Raw genomic sequence first — 17,144 nt, 5'->3', positions numbered from 1 at the left:
GAATATTCATTTCAAGTTATTATTTGAGATAATTATTTATAAATTATTATCGATTATTGGAAATTAATATTCAGTTACAAATTATTGATTCTTCATTATTGGAAGTGAACATTTATAAATTATTATAGATTATTCCATATGAACATTCATTTCTTATCCATTATTGTTTATTCTAGCTGAGTATTCATTTACATTGATTATTGATTACTTCAGATGACCATTCATTTATCATCAATTATTGATTATTCAATAGGAATAGTTATTTATTATCGATTACTGATCATTCAAGATGAATATTCAGCAATAAACGCTTATCAATTATCAATTATTTGCAACAAATATTCAGTTATAAATGATTATTGATTATTCCCAAAATTCCAGCCATTCCCAGCCGCAATTCCCAATTCCTGCTGCTCCATCCACGGAAATTCCCACATTTCCATTCCCTGGAAAAAACAGGGAAGAAAATGAGGAAAATATGGGAAAAAAGGAGCAAAAATATCCTGCAAATCCAGGCTGGTTTTGGCCTTTTTTTCTGTGTTTTATTTCCCAAAGGAAAAATCCAAGGAATGAAGGAAAAGTTGTTGTGATTTTATTCAGGATTTTATTCCGTAAATCCCCAAAAAAAGGGAAGTTTTGAGGTGGGAATGCCAAGCTTTTGGAATGAATATTTTAAAATAAAATTAAATTAAACTGAATAAAAATAAGGAGAAAAAAAACTCGGAGTTAAATAGGAAATGTGAGGATTTTTGATTTAATTTTTTTATATCTGGATAGCGAATATCCCAAAAAATATTTAACAAAAAGCTTCCCAAATATTTTAATTTTTTTTTCAAATTAAAAAAAAAAAAAAAAAAAAAAGGATTTTTCCATGGAATAATCAATTCCAGCTCATCCTGCATACCTCAGCATCCAAAAAAAAATCCCCAAAAAATCCCAAAAAATCTCGCAAAAATCCCCCAAAAAATCCCAAAAAATCCCCCAAAAATCCAAAAAAAATCACAATTTTCCCCTCATCCCATATCCAGTTGCGTCGTCCGAATTCCCCCAAATATTCCCAAAAACCACACTTTTCCGAGTTAAAAAAACCACCAAAAACACAATAAAAACCCCAATTCCCCTCCAGATGGCGAGCTGGACTTAGAAAAAGAAATTCCAGACGTTCCGCTTTTCCGGGATTTTTTTATTTAATTTTTTTTCTCTCTCTCTTCCCCTGTGGGAAAAAAAAGTGAGGGGGGAGGAGGGGGAAAAAAAAAAAAAAAAACCAAAAGCAAAAATCGCTGGTTTTCCCTCATTTTCGGAAGTTTTTCCCTCGCATTTCCCTCATTTTCGGAACATATTCCCTCATTTTCGGAAGATTCCGCTCACGTTTCACTGATATCCGAACGAATTTCCCTCACGGCAAACTCCCGGCCCAATCTTTCCAAACTTTTTTCGGCTCGGTCGGGAAACGTAAGGGTAAAAAAAGCTTGGAATGTCGGGAAAAAGCGGGAAAAGCGGGAAAAACCGGGAAAAACCGGGAAAGAGCGGGGAAAAAAATGAGTTTTCTTACCGCTTTGCCGCTGCAGCAATAGAGCAGGGAACCTCCACCCGCGGGGTACGCGCAGAACATCGTGCGCTCGGCAAAGCTCGGAGGAACTCGGCTCGGAGCTCGGAGCTCGGAGGAGCTCGGCGGAGCTCCGAGCTCGGCGGGGCTCGGAGCAGTTCGGCACAACTCGGCAGAACTCGGCCCCGGCCCCGCTCGGCTCCCCGGTTCGGCTCCGTTCGGCTCGGTTCGGAGCTCGGCGGAGTTCGGCAGAACTCGGCCCCCCTCGGCTCGGCTCGGCTCGGCCCCGTTCGGAGGCGGAGGAACTCCGCGCCGCCTCCGCCCCCTTTTCCGCCCCCGCGGCTCCCCGGGAATTTTTTTTCCCATCGTTTTCCGCTTTTATTTCTCTTTCCTTCTTTCCTTTTCGCATTCCCCCTTCTTTTTCTAGTTTTTCTCCTTTTTCTCTTCACTTTTTTCATCTTTTCCCACTCTTTTTCCTCTTCTTCCCCCTCCTTTGACTTTCTTTCCCTCCTCTTTTCCCTTTTTTTTCTAATCTTTTTCCTCCTCTTTCCCTTTTCCCCTCCTTTTTTCTTTCCCCCTATTTCTATCCTCCCCTCTTTTTTCCCTTTTTTCCTCCTTATTTTTCCTTCTCCTCTTCCCTCTTTTCTATCATCCTTTCTTTTCTTCTTTCAATTTTCCCCTTTTTTCTCCCGTTCTTTTCCACTTTCTTTCCCTATCACCTCTTCTTTTTAATTTTTTTCCTTTCCTTTCCTTTCCTTTCCTTTCCTTTCCTTTCCTTTCCTTTCCTTTCCTTTCCTTTCCTTTCCTTTCCTTTCCTTTCCTTTCCTTTTTTCCTATCACCTGTTTTTTAATCTTCCCCTCCCCTTCTTTTCCCCTTTTCTACTTTCCTTTCCCTCTTTCTTTCCCTCTCACCTCCCCTTTTTCTTTTCCATTTCCCCCTTTTCTCTCCCCTCTTTTTCCCTCTCCCATCTTTTTCTTTTCCATTTTTCCTGTTTTCCCCTTTTTTCTCCTTCCTTTCTCTATCACCTCCTCTCCCTCTTTTCCACTTTTCCCTTTTTCCTTCCGTTCCTTTCCCTCCTTTCTTTCCCTCTCTCCTCCTATTTCTCATTCTCATTCCCAATTTCCCTTTTTTCCTTCCCTTCTTTTCCCTCCTTCCTTCTCCTCCCACCTCCTCTTTTTCTTTTCCATTTCCCCCCTTTTTCTTCCCTTCTTTTCCCTCCTTTCTTTCTCTATTTCTCTTTTCCTATTTCCCCTTTTTCCTTTCCTTCTTTCCCCTTCCTTCTCCTCTCACCTTTTTCTTTCCCATTTTCCCCTTTTTTCTCCCCTTCCTTTCTCTATTTTTCTTTCCTATTTTCCCTTTTATCTTCCCTTTTCCCTCCTTCCTTCCCCTCTCACCTCCTCTTTCTCTTTCCCATTTTCCCCCTTTTCCTTCCCTTTTTTCCTCTTTTCCTCTCACCTCCCAACTCTCTTTTCCAGTTTTCCCATTTTCCCCCCTTTTTTCTCCTTCCTTTCTCTATCATCTAATTTCTTCCCTGTTTTTCCCTTTTTCTCCCCTTCTTTCCCCTTCCTTCTCCTCTCACCTCCACTTTTTCTTCCCCATTTTTACCCCCATTTTTCCTCCAACATTCCCAGTTTTTGCCCGCCATTCCCGCTTCCCCCCCCCAGTTTTTCCCATTTTTTCCCGGCTCCGGGATGTGATTAAGGCAGCAGAGCCTCTGCACATCTAATCACGGCGCCATCTGGCTCAGCTCCTGGCTCCGGCCCAGCATTGTGCGCAGCTGCCGCTCCGAAAAACCCCAGGAAAATCCAAAGTAACCAGGAAAAAACGGGAAAAAAATGGGAAAAATACCATGAACAATGGAGAGGAAAAGGCGGGAAAAATAGCGGAAATAGGCGGGAAAAAATAGAGTTGTTGGTGGTGGGAATTGAGGGGAAATTGATGAGAAAGTAGCCCTAAAAATCAGGATATTAACCCTAAAAATTGAGGTGAAATTGATGTGAAAGTAGCCCTAAAATATCCCAAAAAATCAGGATATTAACCTTAGAAACTGGAATGAAAAAGCCCTAGAATCAACCCGAAATTATCCTGAAAAATCCTCCAAAAACCACTGAATTCTCCGAGATCCAAAGGAAACATCCAGGAATTAAAAAAAAAAAAAAGGGATAATTGGGATTTTCATGGAAATTCCTCATTGGTTGTCAAGGTCATCCTCGGAATGCTGAATCCATTAAGGTCAAAATTCCCAAAAAAGGATTTGGAAAAACCAAACTTTAACGGATTGGGAAAGAACTCCATAAAGCAATCCGAGGAATCCAAAAAATCAGGAATTTTCCTGGAATTACCAATGGAAAAAGACGATCAAAAGTTCCTTTTTTTCCTTCCAGAATTCTGGGAAATTCAAAAAACCCAATCACGATTTTTTTTTTTCCAGGAATGCAAATCCATTTTTTTTTTCCTTTGTTTTTTTGGGAAAAGCAAGAATTCCGGGATATTTCCAGCGAGGGAAGAGTTAATTATCCAGACATATGCTGGATAATTAGGAGTTGCATTAATGACAGCGAAGAGGGAATGGAAAGCTGAAAAAATCCATGGAAAAATATGATTTTTTCCTATTTTTCCTGGGTTTCGGGATGTTATTTTTTTAGGGAATTTCTCGGGAATTCTCCGGAGAATTCCAACTCTTCTCGGGGGAAAAAAAAACCTCCAAAAAAAATTGGAATTTTTTTTCGTCCTCCATCCATCAAAGCCAAAAGCCTGGAGATTTTTGACAAACATTAAACACAGTAAGGAGGCAATTATGTATGCATGATTTAATCTGCAACTCATTAATATGCAAATGTATTCATATGTTAGTTACTAAATTAAAAATGCAAAGAAGCCCTTCTGGTGGTTTTCTCCAAATTTTTTTTTTTGCGAGAATGGAGAGGGGAGAAAAATGGGAATTTTTTGGGGGGAAAAACCTGCGGATTCCGGGAATTCTTGGGGAAAACCTGTTGAGTTGGGAATGATTCTGGAATGTTCCTTTGGAGAAATTGGGAATTGGGAATTTGGGGGTTGAGGAATGTTCTGGAAAGGTGGGGAAATCCAAGAGGTGAGGATGGAATTTTGCTCCAATGGAAAATGTGGAAAAACTGGTGGGATTGGGAAGGGAAATTCCAAGATTCCATGAGATTCCCAGTGGAATTCCAGGTTTTTTCCAGGTCATTCTGTTCTACTCTGACAGATTCCTGTTTTCCTGCAGCTTCCAGCATTCTGGGATTTTCGGATTCCAATCCAATCCAATCAATCCAATCCACTCCAATCAATCCATTCCAATCCAATCCAACCCAATCAATCCAATCAATCCAATCCAGTCCAATCCATTCCATTCCATTCCATTCCAATCAATCCAATCTAATCCAATCCAATCCATCCAATCAATCCATTCCAATCCAATCCAATCCAATCCAATCCAATCCAATCCAATCCATCGATTCCATTCCAATCCATTCCAATCCAAACCAATCCAAACCAACCCAATCCAATCCAATCCAATCCACACCTCCAATTTCCAGTTTCTCCCAAATCCTCAACTCCACAGATTCCCTCATCCCCTCAAAATCTTTGGATGAAAGACCAGGAATTTCAATTTGTAGAAACGATTCCAGAGACCGGCAAAGAGCATCCCATTCTCCGAGGGGAAAATGGCAGGAAACGGCGGGAAAACGGTGGCAAAACAGTAGAAAATGGCAGGAAAGTGGCAGAAAGAGATGGGAAAATGGTGGGAAACACAGCGACACATCTGGATGGAAACCAATCCCAGATTTTGGGGCCCAAGACGCTCCATTCCCGTATCAATCCCGCCGGGATTTGTTCATTTCACCGTCCCGGGAAGCACGAGCCGCAGGCAATCTGTTTCCCGGGAAGAAGCAAACTCAGAGCGCTCTTTCCCCCCGAGGTGATCGTAAATATCCCGAAATAGCAGCCGGCGGATTCCGAACGGAGTTCGCACTTCCCCGGATGCCAAAAAAAACCGGGGAATTTTTTTTGGGGAAAAAAAAAAAATCCTAACAGATGCTCCGAGGTCAAGGAGGGAAGAGTTGTGTTTGCTGGGGAAAAGGAGCTCAGCGGAATTCCGAATGAAGTGGGAGATGGGAATGGGGATGGGAGGAGATTTTTGGGATGGTTGGGGAGGAGGGGAAGGGGTGGGGAGGTGGGGGGGGAATTTTGGGAATGGGGAGAGCCGGAATGGGAGCTGATCCCAATCCTGATCCTAATCCTGATCCTGATAATGATCCCAGTCCTGATCCAAATCCTGATCCCAGTCCTGATCTTGATCCTAATCCTGATCCTGATCCCAGTCCTGATCCTAATCCTAATCCTGATCCTGATCTCAGTCCTTATCCTAATCCTAGTCCTGATCCCAAAATTTCCAATCAATCCTCTTCCCTCCCCTCTCTCCCAGCCTGATCCCAAAATTTCCAATCTGTCCTGAACTGGAATGAAACTTCCAAGTAATCAAATCAATCAATCAATCAATCAATCCAATCAATCCATCAATCCATCAATCCATCCATCCTCACCTCCCTTCCCAAATCCACAGGGAAAAACCGGATTTGGGATTGGAATTCCAGGCCTAAATAACTCAGCATAATTCCCGATGGAAAATCGAATTATCAATACATTATGGAAAACCGGATGTAGAATTCCTACAGACTGTCAATGGAATTATCAATAAATAAACCAATAAACAATGGAAAACCGGATGTGGAATTCCTATGGATTGTAGTATTGATATGATTGATTTCCTATTGATTTCTATCAATCACAGGGATTTTTGGGACTCATCTTTCCGAATTCCCATTGAGTTGATTTCCCTCCAAATTCCCACAAAATTCCTTAAAATTTTTCCCTGGCAGGAATTCCCAAAAAATTCCAGGAGTTTTTTTCCCGAATTCTCTGCACTTCCTGCATCGTGCTGAAGAGGGAGACTCTGTCTCAGCTAAACCAAATCTCAATAATTCCTGGGAAAAATCCTTCCATTCCAAACTTTCCCAGAAATCTGGGAATATTCCCATCTCATTCCCATTTCGGCAGCCAAAAAAAAATCCCAAATTTCTGGGAATTCCCACTTTAAAAAATCCTTATTTTTGGTAGATGCAAGAAATGCTTTGATTTTCACTTGGATTTGGAATTCCTGAGTTCCCAGAAAATTGAGTTTTTGAGGATTAAAATCTCCAGGAATAGCAGGAAATAATTCCATGGAATAATTCCAAGTAATTCGGAACTAATTCCTAAATTTCTATTGAAATCAACAAAAAGGGAAAAAAAATTTAAAATCCACTTTTTGGGGATGAAAATAATTAATCTTATTAACTGAATTTGATTAATTGTCGGAGAATTCCTGGAATTTCAGCAACTTCCCAAAATAATAATTGGAATATCGGATAATTCCCTAGGAAAACTCGATTTTTCCGTGGATTTTAACAGATTTGAAAGGACGACAAACTCCTCAACACAGTTTTTTTGAGATAAAAATTCCCACAAAATCATCTCCGAAACGCAACTATCCTGGAATTCCGAAGCAAAGCCGCGATTCCTGACCGAAAATGGGAACATTCCATGAAAACAGCCCCAAAAAAATGCTTCCCAAAGGAGAAATTCCCAAATGTATCCCAAAAAAAAAAATATTCCAGAGTTACTTACTGAGGAAGGCAAACCAGGAGGGACTTTACGGACTTTTTTTGTCTGAACTTCTGGAAAGAAAGGGAGGAAAAGAATGGGGAATTAGGGAAGAATTGCCAAGGTTTTGGATCAGGAATTGCTTTTAAAGGTGGGAATTGTCGGGAATTGTTGGGAATTTGGATCAGAAATTAATTTTAAAGGTGGGAATTGTCGGGAATTGTTGGTAATTTGGATGAGGGATTGAACCCAAAGCTGGGAATTACTGGGAATTGTCGGGAATTGAGATCAGGAATTGTTGGGAATTGCTGGGAATTGGGATCAGGGATTGCAGCCAAAGGTGGGAATTGTCAGGAATTGCTGGGAATTCTCAGGAATAGTCGGGAATTCCGGGAGACTCACCCACGGAGGAGCCGTGCAGAGGTCTCCTCCTGGCGCTGCCGCCGGCATACTGGTAGAACTGGGATCCGGGCTTGCTGGGGGACAGCGCTCCGGGTGTGGCCAGCTCCATGTCCCCTCCGAGGAGACTCTGCGGGAAAAGCGGGAATGGCACTCAGATTCCCGGAAAAAGTTGGGAATTTTTGGTGGGATGGCGGGAATTGTGGGAAGGGAATGGGATTTATTGGGGATTTGGATAGGGAAAAATCCGTGGGAAATGGAGATGAAGTAGATCCAGGAGATGGGAAATGGGAAATGCAGGAAGGATGGGAAGTGGGGCTGGAATGTGGGAAACATGGAATGGATTCTATATGAGAAATATGGAATGTACTCTATGGCTAGAATGAATTTAATGTCTATAATGTATTAAGCATAAAATGTATTTAATGTCTATAATGTATTAAATATGAAATGTATTTAATGTCTATAGTGTATTAAATATAATGTATTCAATGTCTATAATGTACTAAATATAAAATGCATTTAATGTCTATAATGTATTAAATATAATGTATCCAATACCTATAATGTATTCAATATCTATAATGTACTGAATATCTGTAATGTGTTAAATATATAATGTATTTTTATATATGTTTATCTGTATCTAATAAATATATATATTTATCTAGAATGTATTCAATATAGAATGTATTCTATATCTATAATTTCTTAAATACATAATGTAGCCAATTTCTAGAATGTATTAAATAATCTATTATGTATCTATAAGGTATTAAATACATCATGTATTCAATATATAATGGATTAAGTATCAAATGTATTCAATACCTATAATTAATTAAATACATAATGTATTATCCACCTATAATGTGTTCATTATCTAACGTAATAAATATCAATACTGTATTAAATACAGTGTATTGATCATATATAATGGATTCAATATCTAGAATGCATTGAATCCATAATGTCCCAAATATATTTAATGTATTAAACATTTATAACACATTCAATATGTGCAATGTGTTCAATACCTATAATACATTCAATATCTATAATAATCAATATCTATAATATCCAATATCTCTAATACTCAATATCTATAACATTCAATATCTCTAATACTCAATATCTACAACATTCAATATCTCTAATAATCAATATCTATAGTAATCAGTATCTCTAATATTCAATATCTATAGAATATTCAATATCTGGTGTATCAAACATCCACAATGTGTCAAATACGTATAAAATTGATGACAGATGGGATCAAAAATATCCAAAGTATCCAAATTATAAACTCCATAACACCCAAATATATCACATATAAAATACAAAATAAAATAAATCCACAGTGCGCTGGGCTGAGCGTGAGAACCAGGAATTCCAACCGGAATATTCCCAATATTCTGGGATTTCCCAGCGCTCCGAAATCCCAAAAAACCACAACCAAGCAACTCCCGAAATCCACTCGGGATCAATCAACCAATCAGTCAATCCATCAACAGGAAAAACCAATGCGTGGCAAAAACTTTCCAACCCGAAAATTCCCAACTTTTTCTTGCGGTGATCCAATCACCTTTCCCGCTTTTCTCCGGGGCAATTAGGGAAGCCGGGAATGATGTTTTCCCTAATCGGAATTCCAATCAGCGTGTCACTCACAACAGCCTTAGCGACGCTTCGCTGCCACCTCATTCATATGCAAATGAGCCCTAAATGGGCCAATTATGGCTCTGCCCTCATTCCCGGCTTTAACCCGCTGGGAACCGAACGGGCTCGGCATCCGGAACAAAGGATTCCTTGTGTGTCCTGAAAAAATCCCGAAAAAGTCGAGCGGAGGCGCGCGGAGCTTGGTTGGGTTGGGAGAGATTTGGGATTTGTTGTCGTCATCGCCGGGAAAAATTCCGAGCTGATTCCCGAAATATCGATTTTTCGGGATGTCCAATGGAAGAAAGATTGGAATGTGCAGGGAAAATTGGGAATGGGAAAGGGAGGAAGGAATGGTTTGGGATTTTTGGGAATGACTAGGGATTTTTGGGAATGGCTCAGAGCGTTCCCAAGTAATAGCAGAGATCCTTTGGGATCAATGGGATTTTTAGGGAATATTTTTGAGCTTTAATTCCCAAAGTTTATTGTGAATATCCTTGAAAAATGGGATTTTAGGGAATATTCTGGAGCTTTTGATTCCCTGAAAATCAATAGGATTTTAGGGAATATTTCAGAGCTTTTAAGTCCCAATATTTACAGTAAATATCCTTGAAAACCAGTGGGATTTCAGGAATACTGTGCATCATTTCCCAGTCAATCACCCGAAAATCAGCAGGATTTTCGGGAATATTTTGGGAATTCTCCCCAAGCCACACATTTCCCTCACACTGGGAAGCTCCGGATAAATCCCTTAATTTTTCCAAATCCCCTAAATAAAATAAAATTTAAAAACCACCTCTGACCACCCCGAAATTCCCCATTTTTCCCATAAATCCGCATTTTTTTCCAAAGGAAAAAAAGAAAAACAACCACATACCCTACGGAGCTTTGGCTTCCTCATCCCAACTTTTTCCTCTAGAAAAAGCTGCAGAGGTTTCTAGGGGAGAAAGAAATCCCAAAGAATTCCGATTATTACATGGGAAAATAATGGATCGAGAGTAATTTTTTTTTTTTTTTTTTTTTTTTTTGGGAATTCAAAATTCCATGCATTTATTCCCAAATATTCCTTTCATTTTAAGGAGAATTTCCCGGGAATTTCACCACCTCCCCCACTCCCCAGCTCCGGAGGGTCGGGAAAAAGTCGGGAATGAGTTGGGAAAAGCTGGAATTCTGGCAGGAAAAGTTGGAATTCAGGCAGGAAAAGTTGGATTTTTTCCAAGGGTTCAATGGGGAAAGAGGTTGGGATCAGAATTTAAAAAACTCCCGATGTTTTCCAAATCGACGACACCAAAAATATCCTCAAATCCCAGGATTTTTCCTGATTAATTCCAAGATTTTGGCTTCTTTTGTGGTGAATTCCCACATTTCTGCGCCTCCCGAAGTAACGAGACAAAGAATTAAAGGCAGAGAGGGAAGAAGATCCATGGAAAATCCACCCAGATGGGAATGAAATTATCCCTCCTGGGAAAAATCCCAAATGTTGTTTGGGCTTTTTAAAGGAAAATTATGTGGATTTTCAATTCTGTGTTTATCTGGGATTTAAGAGGTTGGGAGAAAACTGGGATGAAAGGCAGGAGTTTGGGATGAAAATGAGGAATTTTCCCGGTGAAACGAATCTGGATTGGGAAAAAACTTCTGAACAGAAATCCCAAAAATGGGATTTTTAGGGAACATTTTTAGGGAATATTCAGGCAACTGAATTCCCAAGGTTTTCCTAGGAATATCCTTGAAAATCAATGAGAAAAATCCCTCGGGAATGAGAATTTTTTTTTTTTCCCCTCCCCATCAGATTCCAAAAAAACCCCCAAAAAATTCCCTTCGGGATGAAACTTCCTGATTTTTCCAGGATAACAAACAATTCCCTTTTCGCCGCTCGGTGCCTTTCAATTAAAATTCCTGGCGTTACGAAGGACCAAAGGGTTTTTTTTTTCCCTGGGATTATTTCGGGAAAGAATTCCTGCCGACCTGGCTGCTCCCATTAGGGCTTAATTAGGGTTTTTCCCAGGAAAAAATCGGGATAATTTGGGATGAATCCACCTGCATCGAATTTCCTGTTGCATTTTTCCATGTTTGGCTTGGAAATTCACGGAAAAAATTATTATAAATTATAATTTTTTAAATTTTATTTAATTTTTTATTTTATTATAAATTTTAAATGATTATAAATTATAAATTATAAAGTAATTATAATAAAATTATCAAACTATAAATTATATATTTTATAAATTTTAATAATTATAAAAATGAACTGTAGAATAATAATAATATAATAAAGGAATAATAATTTTAATTAATGAAAATTACTGGGTTTTTTAAATTAACCCTCTTTGAAAAATCTCCCTGAATTATTTCCATCCAGTATTTGACTCCCTAATTCCACATGGAAATTCCAATCCAGGAATTCTTTCCCTATTTCCCATTTTTCACTTCCCCTGATTCATTAAAATCACTGCAGAAAAATGGGAGATTTTGAGGGAAAATTAGTAATTTTGAGGGGAAATGAGAGATTTTGAGGAAAAATCGAATTTTTCCCCCTTAAGATTTCAATTTTCCACCAAAATGTCTATTTTTTAGGAATAAATCCATGTAGGGAAAAGGGACAAATTGGACCCAATTTTATTTGATTTCCTCCAAATAATTTCGGGATTTCTTTCCTGCCTTCGATTTCCCTTCCTTTACAATCTTTTCCATGAAAAAAAAACAGGAATATTCACCTTCACCCAATTCCTGCATTAATCCAAATAAATCCATGGAATGAGGTTGGAAAACACAGACAATTTCAGGGTATTAATGGATGGAGAAGAAAGCAAATCCTAATTTTTATCCGGATATAAATTCGAAATTCCAGGATATCCTGGTTTTCCCATATCTGGAAATGCCCAACATTCCCATTTTTTCCCAATTTTCCCAATGGACTTCAGGGGTTTCCCTCAGAATGGAAAAACTCAGAGGAATTCACAGCATTTTCTGGGAATTTTTAACCCGGAAAACATCGGAGAAACCAAAGAAAATTCCAGACCCCAAAATGCTCCAAATTTTTTAACTTTTTTCCCATTTTTCATGCGGAAAGACAATCAGCCATTCATTCCCTTTTTTTTTTTCTCATGGGAAGTGAGAATTTCTTGCATGATAGGGAGGAGAAGATTCCACATCCAACACATTTTTGGGACGATTCCCTGAAAAATTCCCGAAAAATTCCCAAAAAATTCTCAAAAAATTCCTGAAAATTCCTCCTCGTCCTCCAAGTCCAAAGAACGCACGGAAGGAAAAGCAGGGATGGAAAATTTCCCTTTCCTAGGAGTAAATAAATCTCTTGGTCGGAATTTTTTCCCGGCGGGTTTGACGAGCGGAAAGCTTGGAATATTAAGGAAATATGAAGGGAATTATTGAATTCCTCGGGAAAAGGGAAGAGAATTTGCCAGAATGAGAAAGGAAAAGTGTCTCCTGAAAAACTAGATTTTTCGGGAATTTGGCTACTTTTGGGATTTCTCCAGAGATTTCCAAAGCCATGAATGCCTCGATTATGGAATTCAAGTCCTCCTCCCATTTTCCCAGCTCCGGCGCTCTTCCCTCGGGAAGACTTTTGACTTCCAGCCAACAACAATTCCCCAAGAAAAAGGGATAACAAATCATATTTCCACAGGTTTTTTTATCCCTCGTTTCCCACAGATCCCGGAAGAAAGCTTGGGAAGGATTTGGGATTTTGGGATTTTTGGCCTTACCTGGTGGCAGCCCTGGAGGTTGGAATCTCTTCCGTAGGATGAGTAGGAGCCTCTTTCTGTTTTACCTGGGGATGAAGGGAAAATGCCGATCAATACATTGATAATCAATACACCAATAATCAATACAGAGATAATCAATTCAATACATGGATAATCAATACACGGATAATCAGTACACAATGACGGATCAATGCCGAGGATATCCCGATGGATAAACCACGGAATACTGGAAAACTCAGTCCAGGAAATTCCCAATGATTGATCAATGAACACCTAGGAATGATTGGGAATTAATCAGGAATTTGCCACCAAGAACTCAATCCAGGAAATTCCCAATGACTGATCAATGAAAAACTGGGAATGATTGGGAATTAATTGGGAATTCGCCACCAAGGCCAGTGGAACTCAATCCAGGAAATTCCCAATGATTGATCAATGAATACCTGGGAAGGAAAATCCCAATGACTGATCAATGAACACGCGGGAATGATTGGGAATTAATCGGGAATTCGCCACCAAGGCTGGCAGAACTCAAACCAGGAAATTCCCAATGATTGCTAAATGAAAACCTGGGAAGGATTGGGAATTAATCGGGAATTTGCCACCAAGGCCAGCAGAACTTAAGCCAGGAAATTCCCAATGATTGATCAATGAACTGCTGGGAAGGATTGGGAATTAATCAGGAATTCATCGGGAATTTGCCACCAAGGCTGGAAGAACTCAAACCAGGAAATTCCCAATGATTGATCAATGATCACCTGGGACAGATTGGCAATTAATCGGGAATTAATCAGGAATTTACCACCAAAGCCAGCACAACTCAGTCCCCATTATTTTTCCCGCTCTGATTTCCCAGGAATCTCATTCCTGGCGATTTTTTCGAGATGCAGAGCCCCATGCTCTCCCAGACAAAGAGCGCCAATCCCAACCGCCCTTCCAGCAGGGAAAAAACAGCGGCGGGGAAAAGAGAAAGGGGGGGAGGCAGAATTCCCACCGAAAATTCCCGAGGCTCCGGGCACAAAAGGGAAGCACAGCTGCTGCCCGGTGGTGCCAAGGCTGTGCCAGGATTGGATTCCCAATCCCGGCGCCATTCCGACCTCGGCAGACAAAGGACATCGGATTTGGTTGGAATAGCATCTCCAAATGAATTTGGGAATCCCAAACTCCTTCTCCTCAAACCCTCGGGGATTTTTGGGGTTTTCGGAAATTCGGAAATCAATTTGCGGTTCGGTAACTCTGGGGATCCAAAAAAATCATGGAATAGAATGGGAAATAATTCCAAAGTGAAAGGATCGGGGAAATTTTCATCAGGAAAAATCACGAGTAGGGAAGACAAGGGGGGAAAAGGAATTTCAGAGCGAAAGGATCAGGAAATTTTCATCGGGAAAAGTCAAGAGTAGGGAAGACAAGGGGGAAAAAAGGAATTTCACGTTCCGGAAGCTCCTTCGCCAATCCATCGGCTCAGGCTCAGGGGTTTAATTTCAGTTGTGTAAAAAATATTTATCCCAATAGAAAAATAAAACCCCCAGCGAAATTACAAGTTGTCAGGGGATTGAGATGCACTCTGGATGGGTGTGGGGGAGGAATGGGGAGACGTGAATCATTCCCAGTAATTTGAGTGTTTCCATGACATCAATGGGCACTCGGCCAGGACTCTGTCGAAGTCTGCGAGGTACCAAAGCGGCTCTGCAGCCAGCGGGAGATTGACTTTTATTTTTATTTTTTAATTTTTTTACAAGATTTTGCTGTTTGGAAAAAAAGATTTTCATCTCCGGCGTCTTTCTCGCTGAGTTTCCGAGTTCAAAGCCACAAATTCAGGGAGAAAAATCACTAAAATCCAACACCACCGATATTACCCACGAAAAAATCATTCCCACATCTCCATTTTTTCCCTAAATTCTCCTTCCCGTTCCCAATCCACTCCATTCCCAAAGAGAATTCCCATTTCTCTCAAGAGAAAGCATCTATTTCACCACCCATTCAAAAACCTTCCTCCTCTCTCCTCTATTCCCGCATTTTCCAGGAAAAAAAGCCGGAAATTTCTCCCCTCCTTGAGATTTTAATTTGGATTTAAGAACAAAAAAAAAAAGCTGGAGAGTGCAGCTCGGCAGTCTACAATTCCAGCCGCATCCGCTGCGGAATATTCCAAGCCGAGCCGAGCTCTCCGGTCGGAGAATGCGGCAGGCGCTGCGGATATTTTTTGGCACGGAGACAACGGCGGCAGCGCCAAGCCCCATGGCTATGACTCCTCCAAAAAAAAAATAAAATAAAGAAGGCAGGAGGGGAGAATTCCGAGCGTTTTCCGAATGCTTTCTGAGCGTTTTCCGAGGAGAGGTTGGAATATTTGGCCGGGGGAGTTGGAGGGAAAAGGACTGGGGGGAAAAGGGGGTGGAATTTGGGAATTTTTGGAATAATTCCCGGTGGTTTTGGGGATGAAGGTGGAGGTGAAGGATTTTTTGGGAAGAGGGGAAATCTCAGCATTTTCACCACCATGGCGCAGACAAAGGAGCGACTCCCGTTTTCCTGCTGAACGTGGAATTTCAGCTCTGGGAAAAAATCCCCTTTTTCCCGAAAAATCTCTCTCTCCCCCAAAATATTCCCTTTGTGGTTTTGTTGAAATACATCTGGAAAAATGAATTAGGGAATTTCAGCAACTTCCAAAGGAGAAATTGTCCCATTTTCCCCTCTGCCCCAGAAAAAAAGGCACCTTGGAGGTTTTGTGGGAAGCAGGAGAAGTGAAATTATTCCTGGGAATGATTTGGATTCAACATTTCCTTGGATTTCGTATTTTTTTGGAAAGGATGAATCCAAGCGGAATATTTTAATTTGAGATTTTGGGATTGGGGTTTGCTGAGATTGAGTAAAACTTAGCTGAGGATTGAATAATGTCCTATGAATTATAAGGAATTGCGATTGGATTATTAGGAATTGGGATTATTAGGAATTATTAGGAATTGGGATTTTAATAGCTGCAGATTTCCAGCTGGAATTTTGCCGAAATCCATGATTTTATTCCCGGATTTCCACGATTTTATTTCCCGGATAATGAAGGATCGGAAGGACAAATGAAATGCCAAAAGAAATGCCAAATGTAATGCGAAATTCCAGAATTCCCAACACAACGAGTTATCCCGAAATAAATTTGGGATCAACCTGCGAGCGAGAGAAATTCCCAAATCCCAATTAATCAATGAGGATTTTCTCCCAGCTATCCAATGCCTATGAGTGACTTAGTAGTGGAAAAATAAAATTCCTATCAGATTGGATTTTTCCAGAACTTTGGAATATTCTGTTCTTTAAAAGAGAAAAGGAAAAAAAAGGAGGGGAAAATGGGGGGGGGGGGGAAATGGGGTTTTTGGGAAATCTGGGATGGGAGTTGGGTTGGGCATTGGGATAACAGGAAAGCTTCATTCCAAGCCATCCCAGAATTCCTTCCCAATCTGGAACATTCCAGGGATTAATAAACCAGAGATCAAATCCGCGCGCTAATTGCAAGAGGAATAATAATAAAGTCGCCCTAATTAAATTAGGGATTTATTGGAACAAAATGATTTTTTTCCGGTCTGAATATGGATATTTAATGAGGTGAGGAAGGCTGGAAATTCCGGGAATTTCGGGATCTGGGAGATAAGGGAAGAAATTCCAAGGAAATGCATTGATTGGGTTTTATCTTTCTTGGAATTTAGCAAGGAAAATGGGCTGGGAAAGCAAATACCAGGATTCCCAACGGATGGGAAAACAGTGGGAATTGCATCAATTCTGCCAAACAATATGGAATTCCCCGTTATCCCCTAAGCCATGTTATCCCCTAATCACATTTTCCCGCAGGAAAACCGAAACTTCCCAAATATTTGGGGATAATTTTGAAGTTCTCTTCCAACCCAAAGCATTCCAGAATTCCCCGGAAATTCAAGGAGACATCCAAGAATTGTTGGGAAATCATTCCCAACTTCTGCCTCATCCATAATTCCAACAGCTTTTCACCTTCCCAATCCCACTTTGGATTTTTATTTTTCCAACAAATTGGGAATTTCTGCTATTCCCAATCAGGAATAAATTCCATAAATTGGGAATTTACACTATTCCCAATCACACTAAATCCATAAATTGGGAATTTCTGCTATTCCCGGTTGGGAATAAATTCCATAAATCCGGAATTTCC

General features: G+C 40.1%; 1 protein-coding gene across 18 annotated transcripts in view; it reads right to left on the bottom strand.

Annotated features, from left to right (window-relative positions):
- Positions 1-17,144, bottom strand: part of TCF4 (transcription factor 4) — a 69,456-nt gene that overhangs the window by 14,917 nt on the left and 37,395 nt on the right. For 11 of the 18 annotated variants that reach the window (XM_085042896.1, XM_085042900.1, XM_085042899.1 and 8 more), the window contains 4 exons: positions 12,983-13,047; positions 10,138-10,197; positions 7,611-7,737; positions 7,233-7,282 (listed from right to left, as the gene is read on the bottom strand). In XM_085042896.1, the coding sequence (XP_084899022.1) occupies positions 7,233-7,282; positions 7,611-7,737; positions 10,138-10,197; positions 12,983-13,047 (302 nt within the window). Of the gene's footprint in view, positions 1-1,552; positions 2,095-7,232; positions 7,283-7,610; positions 7,738-10,137; positions 10,198-12,982; positions 13,048-17,144 lie in introns of those variants that run through there. The other 7 variants (XM_085042903.1, XM_085042908.1, XM_085042910.1 and 4 more) reach the window with 5 other exon arrangements.

The sequence above is a fragment of the Lichenostomus cassidix genome, chromosome Z, assembly GCF_008360975.1.
Source record: "Lichenostomus cassidix isolate B80296 chromosome Z, HeHo_3.0, whole genome shotgun sequence".
NCBI classification, from domain to species: domain Eukaryota; kingdom Metazoa; phylum Chordata; class Aves; order Passeriformes; family Meliphagidae; genus Lichenostomus; species Lichenostomus cassidix.
Note: the sequence above shows the minus strand (reverse complement) of the source record. Positions and strands in the feature narration are given on the sequence as shown.